General features: G+C 42.8%; 1 protein-coding gene across 1 annotated transcript in view; it reads right to left on the bottom strand.

Annotated features, from left to right (window-relative positions):
• LOC115025632 (partitioning defective 3 homolog) overlaps positions 1-25,329 on the bottom strand; it is a 313,173-nt gene that overhangs the window by 110,702 nt on the left and 177,142 nt on the right. Inside the window, exons 15-17 of the mRNA XM_029458033.1 lie at positions 22,050-22,056; positions 18,470-18,607; positions 7,311-7,497 (exon numbers count right to left, since the gene is read on the bottom strand). Coding sequence (XP_029313893.1) covers positions 7,311-7,497; positions 18,470-18,607; positions 22,050-22,056 — 332 coding nt within the window. The remainder of the gene's footprint in view (positions 1-7,310; positions 7,498-18,469; positions 18,608-22,049; positions 22,057-25,329) is intronic.

The following is a 25,329-nucleotide window of genomic DNA, read 5'->3' as shown; positions in this document are numbered from 1 at the left end:
CGAAGCCTTGTCACAGTTTGCATATCTCTTCGAATTGAATTAAAAGTTAAAATTTAAAAGCAATGCAATACACACCAGGAGATAAGTGTGCTACTTATTATCACACTTATACTACTAAAAAGGCATGGAAAAGTTAGTATTAATCTTCTACTCTACTTATAGCTGACACACAAAGTTTCACAGCTACTAGTCCATTAATAGAAATACGGCACTCAATTACAGATCTCGTATTCACTTTCCACTGGCTCTTAATTTCCCCATAGAAATTCTTGTTGTAATGAGATACTGTTTGAAAGTCTCTTTGCTCTGATCAAGATATTTCTTAAGCTCAAACAGTCTTCTGATGGAGAGAAAAGCCAATAGAAAGGACCTTAACTGGTTGAGTCTATGAAGGCGAGACCCATATTGGGCTTGGATGACCACTGAATTGCTCATTTTGGTGAAAATGATATTGGATAGATGGAAATAAGATAAAACCTGACCATGTAACCACTTCTAAGAGAAGTTAAATAATCTTCAGAGTGGCACAATTTCTTCCTCAGACCATCCGTCCTTTCCATGCCTCTGGCCTATCTTTAATAGTGGGCCCAATCCATTTGGATAATACATTCCCTCATCTCTCCTTCTCTAAGCAGTGTTTAAAAGCAATTTCCACCATTCCGAGCAGATGCTCGCCCCCCCCACCCACAAAATCTTCCCATCATCTAAAATTAACTAGCGCTGAGGATTGCTCACAGGCAAATCCACGGCTTTAACTTGCATTTCACATCAACTTGTTCCTGTCTCCGTCTCTCTCACAGGAAGTTAAATGTGTCAAACTGAACATTGGCCTTGTTGCTAAGTGGTGTGTGCTAAAAGCCGTCTGTGCTCACAATTTACCCTGGTGACTTATGTCTTTTTTGCTTTCCCAACCCTTCTTACCCTCATTTAAAAAACGACCCCAATGAGGCAAGTCTCAAAGCGTCCTACTTCTTAGAAAAGTGCAGCTCGGTTTGATCGACCAGCGGGCGGGAGGGTTGTGTGCATTAGCCTCAGAGAAGGGGCGAGAGGTGCAGAGCACCGGTAAGGTGCTTCTGAAATGGTCCTTCTGAGGTTTGGAGGAGACTGATTCAGCTGACCGCATGGCTGCATAGCTGGGCCAGGGAGCCTAGAGCTGCTTTCAATCATTATATACAGCCCTGCATGAGAAGTCAGTGCAGCAGTCTGTCCTGCTGGCATGTGCACCAGCACACACTCGATAGTAACACTTTTCTCAAACATGAATGTGTCGTAAAGCGTCTCCGATTACCACTTTTATTTCACTCGATCAATTGCACCTATGAACATTTCTACTTAAACCTGGGTATAAAAGACCCTAAAATAAAATGGTCTCACAGAGGAACAGCTGCACCTATGAGTTGCTGTAATCTCCTTTTAATTGTGATGAAGTTGCAGAGAGAGACGGAGAGGGAGAGAACAAGATCAATTAAGACCTCTTTGTCCGTCGGCTGACTCCTGCGTAGACCTCCTCATTCATTCCGTGCCTGGTGTATGGATGCTTTAATTGAGTTTTGCTCCACTGACTTCTCCAGTCTGCTGAATGGGAGGTCGACTGACAAGGACCAGGCAAAGAACATATTTGGGTTTGAGTGGCAAGAGCGTGCGCACAGGTTACTTTGGCATCATTCATGCTAAGATTCACCAACACCCCTGTCACAATGAGGTAGTGTAGGGCATACACACACACACACACACACACACACACACACACACACACACACACACACACACACACACACACACACAAGTAAACAACACAGGAAGCCATAGATGAGCACACTCAAGGTGAGCGCAAAAATTAAAGCATGTATGACATGCTTGTAGCAGTGGCGCACCACTGAGACATGGTAAATATTCATAAAGCTAGGAGGAGACCATTAGCATTTAAGAAGAAACAATGCCGGCAATTGATGTGTGTGCATGTGTGTGTTTGTGTGTACACTGCCTGGTGTTAAAGTCACTTCCAACTTAAATGGACATGTGAGATTAGTCCAATAGTGTGTATGCGTGTCTGCGCACTACAGGGCTGTTTGCATTTATATGTAGTTATGCTAATAGCTTGATGGGAAAAACACATGTGCTTCATAGAGCACTTGTGATTCTTAGTTACATTACTGATGATAGAGACTATTAGGGAGTCAGCGGAAGTAGGCAGTCTGCCTGCAATGTTAGTTTGGAAGTTTGTTGGTTCGTGTCTATGCGGACCTTTTCCACTTTATATGTTAATTTGTGAAATTGTTTACCAGCCAATGTGTATCTAAACACTCGTGAGACTGAGGGCGTCTGTGCAGCAATGTGTGTGGATGAGAGTGTATGTTTGTCGGGAGTCCTTTTCTATCTCTGCTGGTTGACGGACTGTGTCAGAGCTGCCTAGCAAATGATGTTTCCACCTGTGACACAGTCTAGTTCTCTCTCTGTCTCTCTCGCCGTCCGTTTCTCTTCCCTCTTCCCTTAATGAGAATTGACACCTCTCCACTCCGTCAACTACATCCAGATTGAGGTCCAAGACACGGGGACGGTAGTTGTCTAGTTATATCAAGGTTGTAACAGTGCCCCTAGTGGTCCAAGTGAGGCAGGGATTCTTCTGCTCTTACACTTTAAGAAGCCAGAAGTAGGTTCTGAACAGGTTTGACAGCGTAGGGACAATGAAATTATTTCTATTAATTCAACATGTAATTTTTCTTTGTTATGATCTGACCTGAAAAGGTTTTCAATATTTAGTGATAAGTTTGGAATAGTATGCATCCTTGCAAGGTTATTTTGTAATGATTTGTTTTGTTGGACTTTTTAATGCCAAAAAAAATAAATAAAAGATTAATATCCAGTGTTAAATCCATAACACTGTATATTGAGTGTGAGATTAAAACTTGACATGAAACCCACGGAGCTTCCAATAGATAATCAAATGCAGTCATAGTATCCAATCAATCATCAAAACAACTTGTGATTGAAAGAATTGCACCATATTACTCATATCAAAAGGGGCCATTATCTGATTTGTATTGCACATGTATCCTTTCCTCCTGCAGGTAGTGAAACTTAATTCAGGTGGTATTCAGGGCAGCTATGATAACAGTGGTTGGTATGGTAATGGCAGCCTGTGCGCCCCAGGCTAGCTGGCGGTAGTTAGTTCCTGGCTCCCAGTGCTGCGTAATGCTCCCTAAACTTCAGAAGCATGAGCATGCTGCGGAAACCCCCGGCTTTTTTATGCACTTCAGTGCCAACTCAGAGTGCTGCCCTCCTACCCTCGCATAAGTTAGGAAACTGCATGTTCATTAGTCAGGAAGATACAGAGTGCTACTGGAGTTGAAAGACAAGGTGTGCTCCCGGCAGAAACAGACCTGGCTCCCGAGACTCACGCTCTCAAATTATTTTCTTTCTTACTAATCATTCTACAATAACATTTACAAAACCACAGCTAAAACCTTTTGCACTGTTTAGTAATTATGTGGGAAAACTTTAAACTCCTTTTCGCACCATACTATGGAATTACATGAGCTTAACGGCATGTATGAAGATAAAGTAAATTGTGATTACAGGAAACAAGGATATTAAAGTGCCATGTAATGCACTGAGGCCTATTGGAGCATTTTAATGGATTAAGTATTGGATTCTTTTTAATTACAAAGGCAACAAAAGTGATACGGTTATCATGCTTTTTATTTACTAGTACAGTTGGACGTATTGTGCATCTAAAAGCAGCTCAATAAACAGACTGTGGGTTCACAGAATAACATAGCACGAGGAAGCACAGTGGTTCTGTTGTTGGGGGGAGACCGTCTCTCAAAGAGCCTCCTCTTCAAAGCCGAGTTGCTATATAGTAAGGGGCTTACACTCCTTGTGGTGCTCTTGCAACCTTCTCCTGAGCAAGGGACTTTGAGTGCGGTTGTAACATTACAAGGAGACCTCGCAAATACTTTTAAAAGCTTTGTTGCTCGTGAAAGACAAGTTGATGGCGCCTCAGTGAGGGTTAGATAAACTATCAAGGGGGCATTTTTATGAAAGGGAAACATCCACCCCGGCAGTGAAGTGTTATAGTCTCTGGATACTAGAGAACGTAAACTTAATGCAGCTAGTAGGAAAACTCCTGATCACCGAACAGCTTTAAATTACATAATCTTTGATTTCTTTTTAACTGACAACAACACGTTTATTATTTGAAACTAACCGTGCCAAAAGGAAAAGACATGGACTGGGTGCCCCAGTCAGAGGAAGCAGACACACCCTGCAACTGCACTTTATCAACTTCTGGGATGAAAACCAGGTGGAAGCAAGAAAAACATTCCTTTTGCATCTCAGACTGGATCTGCTCGTATTAGGAGCTGCCGTGATTATACACTAATATGGGTTTCTGACACTGTTCCACATTCCTGAGAGAAAAAAATCTTTCATCCCGATTATTCTGTAAAGCCACTATATCAACCGGTGTGCGTTATCTGTTTTACTGTAAATCATTCAGACGTGGTCCTTCCTGTTTGGCTTTGGATTCAAACTAATGAAGGAGGAGGCAGACACCGCGGAGGGAATTGATGTGATGGGTCAGGACCCGACGCTCAAATGAACTTAGTGCAGATATGCAACGTAATAACTTACCACCTTTATTTATCCAGTGAAACCTGACAGAAGACACATGCTGGTTTCCATCAACTCCCTGAATCACAAGCACACACCCTTTAACCCTACACACACACACACACACACACACACACACACACACACACTGGCTGACAAGTAGCTATAGCGTTGCAATGGATTTAAATGCACCTCAAAAAAGTATCTTGAGGGAAGTTGTAGATTTTACTGTCCCAACTCATCTGGTTTGTACCAGCAACCGACTTCTATTCACAAAGCTACCACCACCAAGCGGATAAAAAGTAGAAGGAGTATTAATAGCAATACTAATAAAACAGTCTGTAATACAGCAGCAACACATAAAAACTTGGATATTTGTACATTGCCATTTTAACAGAGATCCAAAAGCATGGGAGCTGTAATATTTATGGCCCGTTTTATGATCATTTGAGGCCCGTAAAGCTGAAGTGGTACAACAACGGTTCATAACAACATGACAGTTATACAAACAAGTACCTGCAAGTGCAGGGAAACACAGGTGTGTGTCTTCACACAGTAAAATGTGAAGGAACACGAACCATGTGCACGCACAGACACAGAAGACACACCCTTCACATAATGGCTAGGGATGTCAAGGGGGGGAAAAGTAGGTCAATTTATGTGTCTTGTGTAAAATGGGATTCCTGCTTCCAAAACTACCATTTATCGCGGGGGCCTAAACGTTAACTCACTAACACGTGGGCTATCATTTACTAGGACTGAGCAGAAAGAAAATATTACAGAGGGAGAGATAAGAATGTTCATTAACAAATTATTTAGAGGAAGGGGAGTGGATTATAAAAGAACAGGGTCTTTTTAATAGATTTAGTTGCTCTTTACCTTAACCACTAGATTACTACATTAATAGGGTTAAGTAAGCCAGGATTAATTTAATTCTACAAGCCAACTGGGTTGCTATTCCATGTTTGAACATGGTCACATACGGCGGCGGTATTGAAGAGAAGAAATAAATGAATAAAGTCTGAGAATCTGAGTTTTGTTAAAGTCCACCGGGTGGAAAAAAGACAAGAAGAGAAAGAGCTTTGAATTAGAATGATTTTACAAGCCAACCAGCCACTTTTGTGCTTTGTGTATGCACTCAAGGTGTATAGCTGTGGCCTTGGCAAGGCGTCTCCCATGAGGGAGGAAGGCTGCATTATACTGGAGGCCAGAGGTTAGACTTTCACAGCTCTGCACAATACATATTCAATATGTACCGGGCCCTGGCTGCACTGTTGCAAGAGCTTAATTAAAAAGTAACAGTTCCAATACATTGGAGTCTGGCTGACCCATATCCCCTGCTGGCCCTGTATGCCTGTTAACGCTGTGTGTGTGTGTGTGTGTGTGTGTGTGTGTGTGTGTGTGTGTGTGTGTGTGTGTGTGTGTGTGTGTGTGTGTGTGTGTGTGTGTGTGAGAGTGTGTAGTGGTTGGGGGCACTTGAAAAGGAAAATGAGAAACAGTCAAAAAGTCAGTCAAAAAGGGAATACACACTTGGTGCGTTTAAGCAGCTGTTAGCTTGTATGTGTATGGGTGTGAGTGTGTGTGTGACTCTGAGGAAATGAATTATTCACAATAACCCTAGGCAGTAGTATATAGCACACTTTTGCCTTGTGTGTACACGTCATGCATGTGTATGTGTGTGAGTCTGTGTATGCGTGGAATGTGTATGCGTGTGTGTGACGAAGTTTGAGTTCGGTTCAGCCATATGCTGTGGACCTAATCCATTATGACAAACCTCTGACATCACATGAACAACAGGCATGCTGAGCAAATCTACTCATTCATAATAAATAGAGAGAGAGAGAGAGAGAGGAGAGAGAGAGAGAGAGAGAGAGAGAGAGAGAGAGAGAGAGAGAGAGAGAGAGAGAGAGAGAGAGAGACAGAGAGACAGAGACAGAGACAGAGAAAGACAGACGGAAAGAGAGAGAGAGAGAGAGAGAGAGAGAGAGAGAGAGAGAGAGAGAGAGAGAGAGAGAGAGAGAGAGAGAGAGAGTGTCTCTGGGGAAAAGAAGTAGAAATACTAAAAAAGCCTCTCTATTCATGGCAACCAGCATTTCACCTTGAAAAAGCACTCTCTATAAAATAAAAACATGACTCACAATAAACAGCGTTTTGTGAAAAAGCGGTCCCAGAATTTGTCATTCAAACGAGAATGAGGACATGATTGGACATCTTGTCTTTAGATCTCCTGTAACTGTATAATGCAATCATACAGGAAATGCCATGAGTCATTTGTGTGAGTGAGTGATTAAACCTTCAAAGATGGACAGCTATAACGTCCTATGCTGAAAGACAACCTATAAGTGACAACAATAAAAAAAGAAAGACAAGCAAAATCTCATTTTAGTTTTTTCTTATTCATTAAGGGTTCCTTTGCTAAACCGGTCGCGTCCCTAAAGAGACTTCGCTCTGCGACACGGTCAATGAGCCCTGGTTTCATATTTTTTCATGGATAAGGTGCAACAGTCTTTAGACACTGGGGAGCTGAAATCCCATGGGGGGTTGGAGACACACACACACACACACACACACACACACACACACACACCAAAGTGACCTAAACATCCTGCACATTGTAACACACAGGGCCTTTCAGACGTACATCTAGTTATAGATAATTCAGCCGACTCCACCACAAATAAGTAGAACCCGCTGCTCACCATTCATTCTGACTGGGCATCTCGTGGAGCCAGGGCCCCGCGTTCTCTCCCACAAAGCCCATGTCATCATGGGAACTGGAGGATGATTGGTCGGAAAGGTCTGCAGGAAGCCGGGGCGGCCTATCATCTGCGATCATCACTATGTCGTCCTGCGGCATGTTCACAGTCGGGGAGAGCTGGTAGTTACCTGAGAGAGGGGGGGGGGGGATAAGTGAGAGATTAGTTTCGTCACAATTATATAACACAACATTGCATCAATTCTCAAGGTTTTTTAAATGAGTGGTTTCTGATGTGACAAAATGTGAGCAAATCTGTGCACGCGCTGAAGTAACTCATGCACACACACTCCTCCACTGACGCACAACAATTCTACTTTAGTAATTAGTAAGATAACTGTATACAGAGCTATCTTTGGCTGAGATAATTGTACAACCTAATTATTTTAAATCAGGACATGCCTGATGGACACCAATAATTCTCAAAAAGGCTAAGAATGATGCTTATAACGTTACATTTTGCAATGCTGCATGCATACAAAGATGCTTTATGACGAGACAATATAAGCTGAATGGTAGCAGGCGCATAACTCTCGTGAAAATACACAACAATGGGACAGCACAGAGCCAAATGACGGGACAAAGTAACCAGCAAGACTCACAGGAGATGACACAAAACGATATATTGATATGTATACCAGAAACCGGCCTCTTAATGTCACAGACAAAGGTTTTAGACCGGAGTAGTTTTATCCATTCTCTTTCACTCTTCTCCAAGGACAAATATGAGCAGAAGAAGGGCTCCCCTGATCTGTATTCTGTCCTTCCTGACCATCCCTGCTGAGGACTTCTTTGAATCGCTCTTTTGTTGCTCCTCAGGAGGCAAAGTCAATGGGGAGTGTGCTGCCGTGGTTTGCACTCAGCACCAAGGGCAGGAGAAGGGTTGTTCAATGGCATGAGAAGTGGCGTTACAATACAGAGGTGGAAGATTCACTCTGCAAATTGACTTATGGAAGTACAAAAAGACTTTAGTGATTGTAACCACACACACACACACTCACACACACTCACACACGCCTGCTTGCTGTTAGACATTGGTTTACAGAAATGCTGGACTTCCTGTGGCCTTTGCTTTTGCTTCCATTATCGGAGAGCCGTTTTGCAAATTTAATAGCTTAGGAACAATTGCGTGTAATCACGAACAGCAGACAATAATATTTACCCTGGCAGGATCCCAACATGGACCTGAGAGGCATTTAATTTCACTGGGGCCCAGAGAATGATAAATGCGTATTATGCAAGTAAATATGAGCTCCAATCAACGCCGCGGTGAGCTGTACCGTGTAGTCTAGATAAAAAACAAAAACAGCTGCGTAGGGGAGGAAACCAAGATGGGCATAGAAAGACACTGATGTCAATACAATTGTGTATATTCTAGGTTAGTCTTCATATATGTCAGGAGTCTGATCAGTGGCATATTATGAAAGAGATTTATTATACCTTATGTGAATACATGTTCTATACCAAAGGCTTCAAATGCAATGTGGACATGTGTGATAGTATCACCAAGACGCTAGTGCCAGTTTTACTCCCATGAAACAACATTCAGGATGGGGTAAGTTGCTTTGTACCCAAACTAGAAAGCCTTCCCAAAAGCTTCTGCACAGTACTTACGCATCTGTTAATTGATTCTTTCTGAAGCCTCATCCTTTTGTCTATTGACCGTTCCATCTAAACCAGTTAATATGTCCGCCAACACTGTACAGGTGGAATGAAGGCCATTTCTCACTCGGGCAGCTCGACAGAGAACCCTGGGTAATTGAATTCACCCTGTACTGTAAATCAGCAGGACTGGGACTAATGACAGTGATAAGTTCCAGGAAGTCTGAGCTAAGCCGATCACTTTCAGAGCAGGCAGACTAAGCAGTAGCTGGATTTTTCTTTAATCTTGTTTTCTTTACACAATTATTTGTAACGTGCACTTTTGTTGTATTAAAATAGTAATACAAATAAAAATAATGTGTACATGGTTTACAGAATCTACGTATATTCTATCTATATACACACAATAGTTCAGGTTTGTTCTCAGAGTCCTTGCACGACTCGTCTAAATCAGTTCTCAAACAATCTTACCTCCTTTGTCGTCAGTGTCTCCGCTTTACAGTCAGTTTAGCAAAGGTTTGGCAGTGTCAATAAGAGATGCCCTGCGGTTGTGTGTTCACAGGGGCCATTCTTATACCCACTGCTGAGTAGAATTACCTCTCAGTTGCATCAGCGACACTGAGAATCCCACTACAGTAGGCACCTGGTAAAGACATACTGTAGAGCGGTAATACAACGATGAGAGCCGTTTGGTTTAAAAACAACTCTGTGAAAAGCTTAGGTGTGTGTCGAGTACACAACGCATGGACACAACATTTCTTTGCGTTCCCAATATGCACTCTAATCACCGTACAATTCACTCGTGTCAGCGGACCACTTTTGCTAACAGAGGACACGCTTTTAATTAGAAACTCGGCAGGCTCCTCTCTCCCAGCTTAATGAAATATTTCCAGTCAGGACCTCTCGACACAAGTAGCCAGCTCGGCAGATGAAGAGTTGTTAAAGTCATTTCCCTTCCATGGTGGACAGGTATACTTGGAGGCACGCTGCTGATTTTAGAGGTGTAAATAATTGCAGCACTTGCTTTTCTGAAGCTCTCAGCATAATAAGCATAGGGGGGGGGGGGGACACCCACCTTCAATACTTGAATGAAGCACACGTTATTGAAGCACATTTTAACTCTTCATATTGTGTTAAATGGCTTTTCTTGTTCACCGACTGATAAAGATAACAAGCAAAAGGCAGAGTGGCGAAATCTGGAGAGGAAGAAGACTGTGTTGGCGCAGTGAGGTGCATATGTAGCTGCTCACTCAATTTGAACACTTTTGTCTTTTACCAGCTGCTCACAGCCGGTGACACGGGGAATAAGGGCAGGTGACGCTACCAGCAGAGACATTTCGCTTCCTTTTGCCAGCCAGATCTACAGCCGGCTTTTTATGTGTGTGTGTTCTAACTGCAACTGGCTGGTGACTGAGGCAATTGAAAGTCAATGTTGTTCATTATGGAGAGATGATTCTGAATGCAAACAAGTGCTGATGAAATAGTGAGTGAATACACTCTCGGTGTCTTGTTTGTCTTCTCTTATGTGCTTTGAGTTTTGTCTCTGTTGTTTGCATTTTGCTCAGGGAAGGTCATCTGAGCTTATTTTTGAAGCAGCGTGTACTTCTTCGTTCCACTGCCTAATGGCACAATAACCACAGGATTCTAAACCTGCGAGTACTGTCAATGTAATTATTGTTTTTCGCCGAATCGCAGAACCTCTCTCTCGATCGCAATCAAAATCTTGTTTTTTCGGCCTGTGATGACCTCGACAATCCTTAAAAACACTGGAGCTCTTTCACTCTGTTGGCGGAATGAAAGCACAAAGACAAAAAACATTAATATCACAATGCCATCACAAATGAATCAGCAGTCACACACATATCTTAGAGACCTGTGTGTGAGGTCACATGGGGATAAACATCCCTCCTATTAATGGTTCCCAGGAGCTGGCTGTTTCACAAAGAGCTTGTTTTGTATTTGTTAAAGAGCTTCTAATTCATGCTAACCATCAATACAGCTAAAGAAAAAGAGTTCTCTGCCAACAGGATTGAGCCACTGTGGCCTTTGTCTTAGTCTGAGTCACGCTGACAGAAGCAGACCCAAACTAGCCAACAGCTCAACGCCAACCATCACAGTCACCATCCATCCTTGGGTTGGGCTTACTATGAGGCAGTGGTATTGTAACGTGAATGTTAAACAGCATCGCAGTGTGGGTACAGATGCTGTTAATGGTAATGTCATTTTATTTTAACATAGAACTTTCTCACAGCAGACATTTTGACTTCGTCACAGCAGCAAAAGCACACACAACACGAACAACGGCTCCGTCCTTTTCAAGTGTTCCAGTGAGAGTGACAGTGAGCCAGCATGCACGATACCGGGAAACTGAAATCAAAGCAGCTACATGGAATTTAGCCAAGATTAATTTCAATATTCATACCTTTTCCTATTGTGATAAGTCAAAATGTATCATGCGGAACAGGCCAATTGGTTTGTAGACAAAATAGTTTTATCACTGAAACAGAAAAATAGAAAGCTTTTTAATTAGTTTCAGTATATGCTTGAAATAACTGAGCTATACACATGTAGACAGCCACATTATACTCGTGTAATTATATCTGTCCACCTACTATCATTCTTGGATTTAAACGATGCTAAATGTGCAAAGGAAATCTTCCAGTAAATATCCTTTTCCCCACACTTGAGAAGTTTGTAGCAGTCGGCATACAATCGGTAGTAGTACAATCGGCATGGTAAAAGTCGCATTTCCACAACAGTACTGAAGCAGCCCTCCGGCCAGCCACGCTCAGCATGTGGAAGCTACTTCATGATATGATGGAAGCAGAGATATTCTTCCTCCCTCTGGCAACAAGTAAAGACAAAGACAGATGAGCTCTCTGGCTCAAGAGGCCACCTGGCTGCATCCATCCAAACGGATCAGAGCTTCGCTCGCCTCTCTCTCTGCCCTCTGACCAAGCGTTGCCCGTTGAAACATTGAGCTGTAAGGTGAGAGGTCACACTAATAGCCCCACTCCATCTTCTTTTCTCCTACACAATTTCCTCCATCTCTGTCCATCACACAGTCTGACACTTTCTTTCTCTCTCATCCTCCCGCCTTCAGTGACACTTTGGCCTATTGATCCGACTGGAGGAGGGATCATTAGTGGATCAAAGCAGCCACGGCTATCAGGCTCATAAATGGATCGCAGACGATAATCATCCTAAGTACACACTGGTAGCAACCCAAGCCTTGTGCTTACCGGGGGGTATTGGGGACATTTTCTCAAAGCGCTTCCACACCTGTAGTTCGGTTCACTTGGTCCTTCTTTCACACCAGCCCAAACTAACTAACTGGGCAAATGCACTAAAGGTGTGTTTTAAAGAACTAAAACATTGAAGGTGTGAAAGTACATGAACAGCATTCCAACATGTTCCATGAGGGATCCACTCGTCAATGCTATTGAAAAGAACATTTAGTTGATTGGATTGATGACAATGTCTTACATCCTTGAAGAGAAGGGATTAAGATGAATAGGATTTGAATAGGGACACAAAAAAACTAAGATTTGCAGAGACATGTGGATTTAATCTGTTATTTCCATGGACCAAGCAACGGAGCACTCAGCGACCAGTCCTTAAACAGTCCTTGATGGGAGGTGTTGTCACAAAGATCCCTATGACCACATATTGACAAGATCTGACTATCGTTACTATATACTTGGGAAACTGATTTGGTGACAGCTTAATGCAAAAACTATTTTCAAATAAAGTATGTCAATAATGCAGACAATATGCTTCTTCTGTAAAGCTTGAAACTAAACTAACCACTTCTCTGGCATTTATTACCATGATGAGGCTAAAAGGTTTTCCATAGGTCAACCCATCAACGGTGTACAAGCAAGAGCTGCCATTCCACCCAAGTTATTTAGCCTTTGAATGTCATTTCAGGAAGTATAATTTCTGACCACCTCAACCTTTTCACACAAGCACCAGCTACGTTAGCTTAAAGCCCAGCAGGAGTACGCTATGCATCCACACTTAAAACAAAGATATACTGTGTACTTGATAGGTTTGATTCCTGTGTCAAGCCAGGTCTTCAACAGGGGGTACCTGCAGGAGGTAATGCAGGGGGGGGTCGCAAAATTGTTTGTAGATAAAGCAATACAAAAAGTTAATTTATTTTTAATTTTAATTTTTCACATTTCCTCCTCCGCTGTACTTCGCAAAGGGCGGTGACACACACCTACAGTCAGAGACAGAGTGGAGGAAAGGAGAGGGGTGAACCTCTTCAAGCCTCTTCTATACAATATATACAGTAGGGGGTCCCTGCTCCACGCCAGTATGGGGGTGAAAAACGTTGAAGACTCCTGCATTAACTAATGCAATGAGTGAGAGGAAAATACAGAAAAAAAGGGAGAAAAACAAAGAACCATACAAATGGATTGTACTATATGTCCTAATAGCAATAAGGAGGAATGGACCATTTCAAACCAAACACCTGATGCTTGTCCTGTAATCATCAGACTGATTCCCCCTGTTTGTTCTATCCGTGTGTGTTTCGTTCAGACACAAACATGAATACGTCTAATCACAACATCACATCACATTACCTAGATTTTAAATGTAGCATTGCTGACCTGCACACCCACACAGCTGTTTTCACTCTGCTTAATTACACTCCCGCTCGGGTAGAGGTTGGGCGGAGCTACGCTGAAAATATACGGGGGTCGCCAAACTTCATGGAACAATAACAATGATGAAGGACAAAAGTTCTCTCAACGTAGCAGGTGTGACGAAACTGATGTGAGAGTCGGCGAGATACCAATCAAGAACATTCCGTGCACGCCCACACGGAGCTTGGAAGAGATCTAATTAGACAAGTGAAAACACCTGTGTAGGTGGACCAAGCGTGGCCCTAAATAGACATCATGTTCATAACTCTACTTTAAAAATACAAGGTACTAATGGAGTGATATTATGTATATGTATGACATGAATGGTTATACCGTTTGTATTCTTTTCATATTTTAGTCTCCGTGTCCCTCACTTGGTAACGATTTATTCTCAGGATTTACCGTCCAGATGAAAACAAAAAGATTATATTAAATTATTGCTGGCTGAATTCCATGGAGCTGCTTCAGTTTCAGGGTCCTGCTAGTGTGCATGCGGATCACTATCACCCTGTCTTTATTTACTCGGGCACTTTAATAGAACGGAGCCTTTATTAATGCTATTAGTAACAATAGCAAGTCAAAATGTCGGTTGTGAAAGGCCTTTTCAGTGAGCATGTAAGAAATTAAGATTTTGTTTTTTAAACTACTAAATTGCTGCATTGTACATTGTTTAAGATTACAAGTGCTTCAAAAGCGTTTTAACATAATATGTGTGTGGCAAGTACACCTCTTTTTTGTCAAAGGACGACAGTACAGTAAAGCACCAGAAAAGGGAAACTTCCAGGGTAACATCATTTATGTCTCTGTCATGTTCTCACTAAGGCATGCTAATAGCACTCTAAAGCAGTCTGGACATCAAATTAAGGGAGGTCACTTTGCCTCATCTCCTGCACTGATGGCTGAGCATCCAGAAAGGATGAGTCTGCAGAATGTGAAATACAGTAGGCGAGTGGACAGCAGGGTCAAGTCCTGGGAAGACGGTCCCACTTAAACACCCTTAGGGAAGACTATAGTTTCTGAGGACAGCCAGAGGTTGGTCTGTCGCCTGCGTGTGTGTTTGCTCTACCCTTGTAATTAATAAATATCCTTATAATAATAGAGAAAATGTCCCTGAAGTGACAGAACTTTGCTGTTACAAACATCTTTCAGGGACTCATTTTGGATTTGGTTCAATGTCTACAGGAATTTGCATCGTCACTGCACACATTACATCCTGTGTGACAGCAGCGTGTGTTTGCAGCCTGGCTCCCACCTCCCCTCACACCCCTCCCTCACTCCTGTGCCAGTCCTAGGTGTGCATTCTAAGTGAGGCACTGGGCCCAACAGCCACATCCGCAGAAAGCGTCAGTCCAAGGGCCTCAATTTTCACCCCAGCGTGTGGACCCCGCACCCAGCGGCATTTTTCAATTAAACAGAACGGAAGAGTAAGCCCGGGTGTGATGCTAACGACCTTATGTCAAACCTCAGCTGTCGCCGTCACACTGTGCACATGCAGGAGATTTCACTCCATATTTACTTTCTCTTTAATTCACCTATTCTTCTCTTCTTTCTTTCTGTTTTTCCTCTTTGGCGATAGAAATAATCCTTGCCGATTCCTTGCTTTCACCCCAAGGGCAAAAGGTGGGTGGGAATGGAAGGAAAGCAGGACAAGAAAAGAAAAGAAAGTGTCAGGAACTCATTTTATTTGAGTAGGGAGTCAAGCAGAACGCACTGTATGTTCACCACCTGCGAGCTATGGATTCAGCCTCTGGCCATGATGCTATGATGCATGGTGATGTGTGAAGCTAAAGCTGACAATATCACAGCATCGTATGGTTTACTGAGGCAAACAGGGAATGGGATTACCTCTGACTATTGATTAGATGAACGTGTGCGCACACACACACACCCTTCTCAATGACAGCCCAACACACTACAGGGAAAATGAAGGCAAAGTGCCCTTACAATCAATGTAATGGTACTATACCAACTTACTAGCAACTGTCTCCTTCCTGTGTCATTTGGTGCTTTTCTTTGCTGTTACCATGGTAATCATAATTCCTAGAATTCTTTCAATCGTACTATCCCTCCCCAGTGATCCAATACCTATCCTTACTGTTTTAGAAGGAAGCCAGCATGCTACCTGTGACTGCTGAGAGAAGACAAGCTGCTCCAGTCTCTGATCAATACCTGCATGAGGTGAGATAAGGCAACTGTAGGACACTGCAGCTGCTTTTATCAGAAACTACAGAGGGAAGCAATAACACTCATAGGTTAGCAGAAATATGTAGTTTACATTTTCACCGTATTGACTTGCTGCCCTCTGCTATGACTCACAATCAATGTCAGATCTTAATTGTTAAGCAGCAAAACCATTCTATCCCATTTACCTCTGTGCATCAGTCCATTTATAGCAGCACAGGCAGTATAATGGCTCAGAGGAGGGGAACTGATTTGGTTAGAGAATTCCTCCGCTGTCTGTCCAGATGTAAAATGCTTCAGAGTTTTGTCAGTAATCACTATTTGCTCTTAAGAAAAAGAAAAATATATCGCTCGCATCAGTGGAAACTGAGTCTAACATGACGGAGATGTTGTACGCGAGCGTGCCACTGTGCGTTTGTGCATGTAACTAAAGTATGTGTTTGTAGAGCTGTATCTGAGCCCCACCGTACCCAAACTCCACTTGTCTGGCTTTCGTGATTTGGTAATTTAGCAGGTCTAGATACGCGCCGCATCGAGCTGTCAGTCAAGCCCTAGTGGCTGTGTGCTTCGTGACCTTGCCAAGCTGATCTCAGCATCTGTCGTCTAACCATAACTGTCACATCTCACACACCAGGCAATATGTCTGAGCCCATCTGAAACAACACATAGGAGAAGATAAAGAGCAGAAACAGCTAGTGTCTGTCTAGCCTGCAGAAATTCACAATTTCAGTGTCTTACTCAGAAATGGGATGGCAAGAGAACATTTTGTTAGGGTATAGTCTTACAATGTCGGAATATGTATTCCCTTAATTCAAACTAAAGTGGGTAAGTGTGGTAGTTACTGATACACAAAAGGGGCAAGAATAAAAAGACACATGTTAGATGAATATGAATGAGTAAGATATGCCAGGAATAGCGATGCTCTCCATTTTCAAAGTACATTTTGTGATCAAGGTTAACTAAATCTTAGCTCTGTGTCGTCAGTGAGATGCAAGGTCATTGCCACTTGCTTTCTTGGCAGAAGACAGAAATACTTTTTTAGTATGTGCTTTGATGCATTCCGGGGGACAAAACAAAACACATCTTCTGCATTTTCAGTAAAGAGGAGAAAAGAAAGATCAGATATAATAATAGTAATTGCAAAAAGCAAAGATTTGACCAACCCCCTTTGGAAGCAGCAAATTCCTGCTTCTTTTTCTCAGGTGCTGCATTTTACCTCAGTGTGGCAGTTTTGCTGTAATGAATATAAAGTCAACTCTGACTGCATCAGAAATTTAAATAACAGAATTGTGTCAAGACCTGTCACAGAACGTAGGCACGGGTTAATGAGGGCACGACTCAGAGACAGCCTCAAGACAGAGAAGAAAAGGAACTGACATATCTTTGCTGCGAGACAAGTCAAGTCAAAGATCTGAGACTTGGCTGTGATAACTTACTGCTTTAGCACCCACTCCGCCCCCCCCACCCCTAAAACTTTTCCACTTGGCTCATTTGACTCCCACTCCGCAGGATGAGATGAGTGCTCGGCGCCCTTGAAGTTTCAATGGAAAGAAACTTTTCCATCAGTGCGCCCACAGTTGCTGCTTATGATCATAGCGACGTTCTGAAAAGACTGCGTCGGAAAAGCCAGTGGAATAAAAAAGCCAGACTGAGAGAAAATCCAAACCAATTTGAAAACATTTGGTTTGACATGGAGGAGAAAGACACGATGAAAGAGTGAAAAAAGAGAAGGGGGAGAGAGTGTCAGGGGCAAGCCCTATTGATCTGGAAGCTTAATTAACCATCAGATGCCTCTGACACAGCCTCTGATCTTCTATGATCAGTGGCAGAGTGGCACCGCTCTGGGGGAGACGGTGCTGAGGGGATAGGAGAGAAATGGGAGAATGAATGGGAGAAGGGCATAAAGTGTAGATCGTCGACAGATTACAAATTCCCTCCATCCGAGAAGAGGACGGTGGACGGGTGGGAGAAAGAGTGAGTAAGGAGGATATCATGAGACGGTGGGGAGAAGAAATGGTCAAAGGAGGAGTTTGCAGAAACAGACAAAAGGGGGGGAAATGGGGGAAGGAGAGAACACACTGATGCAATCACCTTCAGCCTCTGTGCGTATGCATATGTGAAAGGTACGTCGATGTTGAGATGACAGTGGCGACTGACCGAGGATTGAATTGCCAATTCTAATACACCTGAAGAGACGAGGTCTTAGCACGCTGATGTCAACTTGGTAGAATGGAAATTGACAGAAGTGAAACCAGTCGAGAGCGGAGTCAAGGCAGGGTGGATTGAGAATGACGTTAATCCCTGAGTGGTTTGAATAGTAAAATAGCGAACCTTGGGATGCAGAGCGATAAGGGGGGGAGGGAGATGGTTTTAAGGTGATGCTGGTTGGGGGTTTAAGGGAAGCAAGGGAGATAGCAGAAGGGCTGGGGAGGATGTTAGAATTGATCAGGGAATGTCAGTTTACAGACTGCACCAATTCAGGGGGGAAATATATCCAATGAGCACGAGGTTAACAGGTCAAGCACACTTCCTGTCAATGTGAATGAGGAGTGATCGGCCCAAAACAAAAATACAATTTGTCGAGTCATTTTCTCTATTAGAGGTTGAGAGAAACACAACGGTGCGGAGAAGGAGTGTGAAAGAACGCTGCTGATATGTGACTCACCGCTGTGTCCGATCATATTAGCTCGCGGCGTGGAGTTGTTTTCCAAGCCTTCAATGCTTTCGTACAGTGATTGGGAAATCCGGCGCTCATGGCTGTCCAGTAGAGAGTTCACAGGTAAAACCGGTGGGCTGCCAGGCGCTTCCTACAGAAACAGAGAGGTGAAGAGGGTCTTAGAAATAGGTACAGTGCCAAAGTAATGTTCCATTAGGTCGGATGTATAGCTGTAAAAAAGGATTTTCCGGAAAGAGACAATATTAAACATTTTCACAAAGAATATTTTAGGTACAATCATTTTTGTAACTGAATGATGTTTGAGTAGTAATTAAGACAGATGTATTGCGCCTTTGAATGTGTGTTGAGACAAATCATAAACACAGAAAATGTCTTTGGATTGGTCATTTTTGTGCATGTACCATATAAACAGGAAGACATACACACACAAACAAGTTCACACACTAGATGAAATGTCCAGGTCTGTATGATACGGCTCCTAAAGTGATTCCATCAATACTCCGGAAACATGGAACCGGGCTTCAGCGTCCATCTCGGCTTACGTGGGTATTTTCTGGCTCAGCAGTGTGAAACGGCTCCTGTAGTAGTCTGAGCTGGATAAAGCTCCATGGATTTCCCATAGGCCGATAGACAGCTGCCTCTAACAATGAACTCCAGTAAATGGACTAGTGGCATTTGCCATGTGGTCGATATGCCGCACTGCTGGTCATTGAGCCCACTGTACAGTCAGTGCATGTGTCAGTCTTGGCAAGGGGGGGGACAAGGTTAGCGGTTAGTCTTTGGGTCTGGAACCACTGGGCCCAGATACTGTGTCCGGTCTTCAAAAGCCAATAGTCTGTCAAATGCATTTTTGAAGGATAGAGACAATGGAGCTACTACAACAAAAGTCAGGAAGTAGAGAGGGAAAAAAAAAAATCTCTCATCCATTTGCAGAGAGTTAGAGAATAAAGCTTGGGCCATGGCCTTATTTCCCATAATGCTTCATAGAAGCCTGTGGGCAGCCGGGGGAATGCGCTGAAGAAGAACTCCCCGTACGGGGCCTATTACAGATAGCTCCCTTACAGCTAGATAGTCTTGCACAGTTCAACTTTGTACCTCAAGCATGCTTTAAACCAGGAGGCCCCGGCTAATATTGATGTCTCACAACAGTTTGCTGGCTTACAGCCAAGATAAAGGGGAATAAAAAGATAGGACAACAACTGCAGCAGGAAGACAGGAGAGCAGGATGAAAATAAGGAGAGAAGAGGAGGAGGAGGAGGTGGTGGGGAATCTTTGGTAAAGAAATGGAAGGAATAACAAGAAAAAGGAGGAGGTGTGGGGGCACCAGCGCAGTGAGGGAGCTGCCAAGTCGCCTCCTTGTAGGAGTAGCGTACACTGGAAGACTCATAGCAGGCTAGAGGGACTTATCGGCTGTTTAATATAAATGAGAGGTTTAATGAGTTTGAGCGCGCCGGACTTTATCAGGACAGCGTGTTGATAAGAGCTAGGGGCGAGAAGGGAAAGTGTGTGTGTGCGTTTGAGTGTGAGTGTGAAGGGGGGGCTGGGTCAACACAATTACAATCAGAGCCAGGGCCACTGCCAGCCTTATAATAAAAAGCATGTCCCTGGATGATTCAGACTCAATACAGCTCAAATTGTTGAAATAAAGATTTATTTTACTTGATTCTCTCTTTTACTCAAACCCTCTCTGCACTTTTTTTTCATCTGCTTTGAATCTGTCACGAGCTGAAAAGAAGTAAGATGGAGTGTTTCAGGTAAGAGGTAGGAAAATGTCTGGACAGAGTGGCACAGAAAGCGAGCAGCTGAGAACCAAATGATATGAAGAATGTGTCAAGAGGAATAGATCTCAGAAAGACCAATATGTAGCTGTCTCCCTCTATCTCTGAGCGTGGAACAGGCTTATTCTTTTAAAGTATTCATTGGCTCCTATGGCAAATAGACTTTGGAATCAACTTAACACAGAGGCAAAATGGCAGCTATTTAATCTTTGTGTATCCAGTATTAATTAAGTGTGCGTCTGTGCATGCTAATGCTTTAGCACACTGTGCATGTTTACTGACTTGCAAATGTTTACGGGCTGGTGCATATGTATTTGTGTCTGACAAGCAGTGACCTTTTCATGTCAAATCTGCACTCTGCTTTGCCCCAATATTTGATAGTGATTCAATATTTAGGTATTTTCATGCAGCAACAGATGGCTAATAAAGTAATGAGCAGGAGAAACGTTGAGCGTCAATCATCATGATTGCCTCGTAAAACGAAATGAAAATGATTTGTGGTAGCACGGTGTTGAAACCCAACAACAGCAACATCAAGTTGATCGAGGAGCGTATTTGTCTAAACGTGGAAGTGTTTTTCGGTGTCTTTGTTGCAATTTGAGTTCTTTCTTACCACCGGTTCTCATCACCTCATCATGTGTTTAATCTGTCTTAAGCTAGTCATTTTCAGAGTGGATTATCCTGTTGACTAAGGGAGAGGGCAGAGCACTGTGACTTACACTGAGCCCAGTCAAGATCATCTCCTGCTCAGCTCCCCTTGGACTCACTAAGCATGCCTGTGTGTTTGTGTGTTCAAGGTAATGCTGTTGTGTGAATGTGCTTGTGTATACCTGTATTCATTTGCATATGTGTTGGTGTTTATATGTTTGGTTAATGCAGACTCATGCACAAATGCAATTTAGCTTGTGCATCAGCATCTCCCTGACCTTGAATACTCTGTGAGGAAGAAGAAGCAGTGTGTTGACAGGGTTGGTCTTAAGCTGTCAACTAAGGCTAATAATATTGAGTCCAGGGCCATTTCCTGGCCTTCTATCCGGGTCTCAGCCTATTGCTATGGCCCTAATCCAGTCAACCTCCACCATAATGCTGTAATTACAATCCTTAAGCTGCTGCATCCTTCCCCAGGCACAACTCACCTATCTGCAGGCTAGATACCCAACTTTCCTGAGCTTCGCACATCCACCTATTCCCTCATCTAATGCCATTCCTTCATAAAGTGGGTGCACAGGTCTTTTAGGAGGACAACTTCACAAAAACATCAGCACAATAGCAGGGTATGTGAGGATAACTCTTGGTCTGCTCCACCACTGCTGTTTCTCCAACGAAAGACATAATACGTGTCTTGCTACAGAAGTGTGCTGGTAGCATGGCTAATTATTCTAATAAACTGAAAACAATCACGTTTATACACCGAAGATTAACTAAACCCATATGACTGAATGATTATTGGGTTGATTTAACCTCATTGTTGGATGACCCAGAAACAATATATTGAACTCTTTTATCGTGTCATGTTGTGCTGCAGAGGACAATGTAACATTGTTCTAACTTTTTTTTTTAAGGCTTCCATTTTATATGCGCTACTTAAAATAAAAAATAAAAAACAGTTGTTTGTTCCGAGCCAAGTGCAAGCAGATTGCAACAGTATCAAACTGCCAACAAGTGAACACCACATGTATTATGCTGCAAAGTGAAAGGAATGTGCGTGTGTGTGTGTGAGTGTGTGTGTGTGTGTGTGTATTCACATGCACATGTGTATGTTGCTTAAAACACTGGGTTCTTTGGTACACACTTCACCTCTGCAGTCCTCCACAGTGCCCAAGCAGCCCACTCAACCACCAGATTCAATATATTATTTTCTCAATTGGTCCTATTGAGTTTCCCCTGCTGCTCCTAAATGAGTTAGTCTTCAGAGAGCCGGCTGGGAATGAGGGCCCAGCAGCGCTGGAATTGCATTTCTACTGCTCTGTGATCTACTTTCCTCTATTTAGTCACCATTTCATTGCAAACTGCATTTCCCAGAGTGCACTGCTCGGTGCCCTCACTGTATCTACTTCCCATGAATAACTGCTATTTGCTATGACAGCAGGGGAGCTATAGTCCCTCCAAGTCATAATCTATCTGGACTTTAATCACTACATATTAAGTTGGGGGGGGTCGACAAATATTTCCCTCCCTTTCTCTGGCCTCTGATCACAATGTTTTAAGGTTTCTCCCAGCAGAGGTTAGCTCGATACTAATAAAACCATAATTTACTAGGCCGGGACTCTGATTGATAGCTCTCTCAAGGCTCTATCGATCAGCCCCTCTCTCGTCCAAGTGAGCATCTTTTGTTAGGGCCAGCCACTTCCTTCCCCCTTGTCTCTTTGCATAAACGTTCTCTTAGTGACTAAGAAGCAACTCTTTCAGAATAGATTACAAAACAGGGCCATTGACATGCTGAGGAGACAACTTTGGCGCTCTTTTTTATATACCGAATACAATGCTATGTCCAGTGTCTTCAAATAGTAAACTGCTGTTAGCTACTATGTCTGCAAGCTCCTATGAGGCAACAATGCTGAGGTAAATACAGGGAATGAAGTGTCTGCTGCTTTGATCTTTCTCCTGTGCCCCCTACTGCTGCTTATCATCAATAATAAAGCAGTGCTTCATCCTGACCATGTTCCTTCATGGTCTGTTGAAAATAAGAGAATAAACTCTGATGCCTAGTTTGACATTTATAGAAAGCAAATGGCCTCAGATCAAACAATTACTTTGAGAAGAGGTCATTTTTGCCCCTATCATGTAAATTGCATCATTTTGATTCCACTTACTGTTGCTTGTTATATTTCCTCACGTCATTATGTCATTACTCCCCCTACCTCACTATTACTATGCTGCCCTGTCCTCCTTACGCATCCTGCCGTTACGAGCCTGTCACATTTCTTCAGTTTAAAGCATTGACGTTAATTAGCTGTCATGCATATCAAAACTTCAGCAGTGTAGTAAATGTCAGCGTCACTAGTCATTCATTTGTGTTGAGGAGTAGCAGACGCCGCTGGAGATGTCCATAAACGTGGTACTATGTCAGTGGCTTAAGGAAATTAGAAAAGAGGAAACGAGAGATTTCTCAGGTGACTGAATGGACTGGGCAACTTTGCAGTGGTTTCTTGTCTCACATGCTATTTATATAATTGGGGTTGCCGGACTGGGAAGTCTTTCAAGTGGTCAAAAGACAAGGAATACTTTACATAAAAGCTTTACATTTATATCTCGAGGCGGTCTTGACAGAAAGCGTTGCTGACACAAGCACAAAAAAGAAAGTACAAGTTAAGAAATCTCTAAAGCAGAAGACTGAAGTGATAGCTCCTCCATCCTTAGGCGGAAGCTTGGTCTCATGAATTATCATGAGAACTCAATGGTGGAGCGCCGCAGTTTAAAAATAGTACACTGTGAAGATGAAAAAGGTTTTGTGGCAAAGCGTCTCGGTGGAAGCGTGTCTGTGTTGCTCTGATTAATGCAGAGCTTCATTGGCAAGTTGCCGAGGCGCCGTCAAAAAGGACAACAAATAAACCACAAGACAGCCAGTCTGTCAAAAGAAACAGTCGATGTCTGTCGGAGTTCTTCGTCATAAATAACATTGCAAATGCACAGAGAGGCGTGTGCGCGTGTCATGTGAGGAATTTCAAATCAGAGAAATGAAACCCAGTCACAAGCGCGCTTATCATCAGGCTGTCTGCTTTTAGATGCCGGTGTGATAAATATCTTAGTAGTGTCATGAACTGCCACGGCTGCTGCAAAAAGACAGAAACAAACATCCAGCTGAATGAAAGTTCATAAACAGGATAAGAGGGAGAGGTGGGGGTGGTCTCAGACATAAGCTCCGACACAAAATCCATCTTTATCCATCTTTTGTGTTTGGAATAACATCACTTTAAATCTCCACACATTAGCTGCTATTTGAGTTTTCTAATAATCTTCTTTGTGTTGACATGAGTTCTGATGATGTCGCACGATAAGCGGACTTTGTTCTGCCCATACGATGGTTGATCTGTTAGTTTTAGCCACAGTAGAGACGAGGGAAGCTGATCAAATTGGGAGTTAAAGGCCTAAGATGTAACTAAACTGCTAATGAATAAGGTATTGTTACTGAAGTATGAGTGTAACTGATCTCCCTTTATCTATGCAGCACACCTCTCACCTCAACCTAATACTTATGCTCACATTTTTTGCCACACTTACTTTTTTCAAGCCAGTGGAAAGTTGGTATAGGAGGTTCTTCCATCTAATGTAACATTGCTGTATCATAAAAATGTCTATGGTGGATAACAACAGCCATAATTGCACAAAGGAAAGGTCATAGGGTGGTACAGAAACATTTAGATGAGTTCATCTCCACATTCTTTTAATAAATGCGTGTACGTCTTAAAAATCTAATGACAAAGGAGGGCAGAAAGTTTCATATCAAACACTGACTTTCAATAACCAAACTACTGTAACAGATCTGCTTTTGATTCAGTCACAGGCTTCTGGGTTTGTGACTCGAGGATCAGTCTTGGGAGAAAACGTGGAAGACGGAGAACGTTCAGGAAGTGTGGCCGTAAAAAATGGAATTAAAATGACTTTTCATAAATGTAATTGCTTAAACACATGTGACGATATATTAATAGAACTCAGATACAGAAGGAGAAATTATACAGCCTCTGAAGCAGCAATGCAATTACAATTTCAAACAAATTGCCAGTGACCAATCATATCGCTTGACTATCTGGGGCAGAATGGTAGTTTTTCAAACAAGTGCTATCTGGGGAAACCAGAACAGAGGAAAAAGTAATTGTTCCGGTACAGAGTGTGTGGATATATAGTGTGTGTGTGTGTGGGTATCTGTGTTTGTGCGTTAACTAAGCATTTTTCAAATTGTACTTTTTCTGCCTACCTTTATCTTTTGTCTAATTGCATATCCAAGGCATTCTTATTGGGGCTGGTTACCGACAGCAGTAACCAAATGGAGACATTTTGCTACATACTTCTGGCTTCCTGCTTCTTCTGCTCTCTGCTGTCCTGTGACCTGACTAAGAGTCTTCCTCATCA

The sequence above is a fragment of the Cottoperca gobio genome, chromosome 20 (assembly GCF_900634415.1).
Source record: "Cottoperca gobio chromosome 20, fCotGob3.1, whole genome shotgun sequence".
Lineage (NCBI taxonomy): Eukaryota > Metazoa > Chordata > Actinopteri > Perciformes > Bovichtidae > Cottoperca > Cottoperca gobio.
Note: the sequence above shows the minus strand (reverse complement) of the source record. Positions and strands in the feature narration are given on the sequence as shown.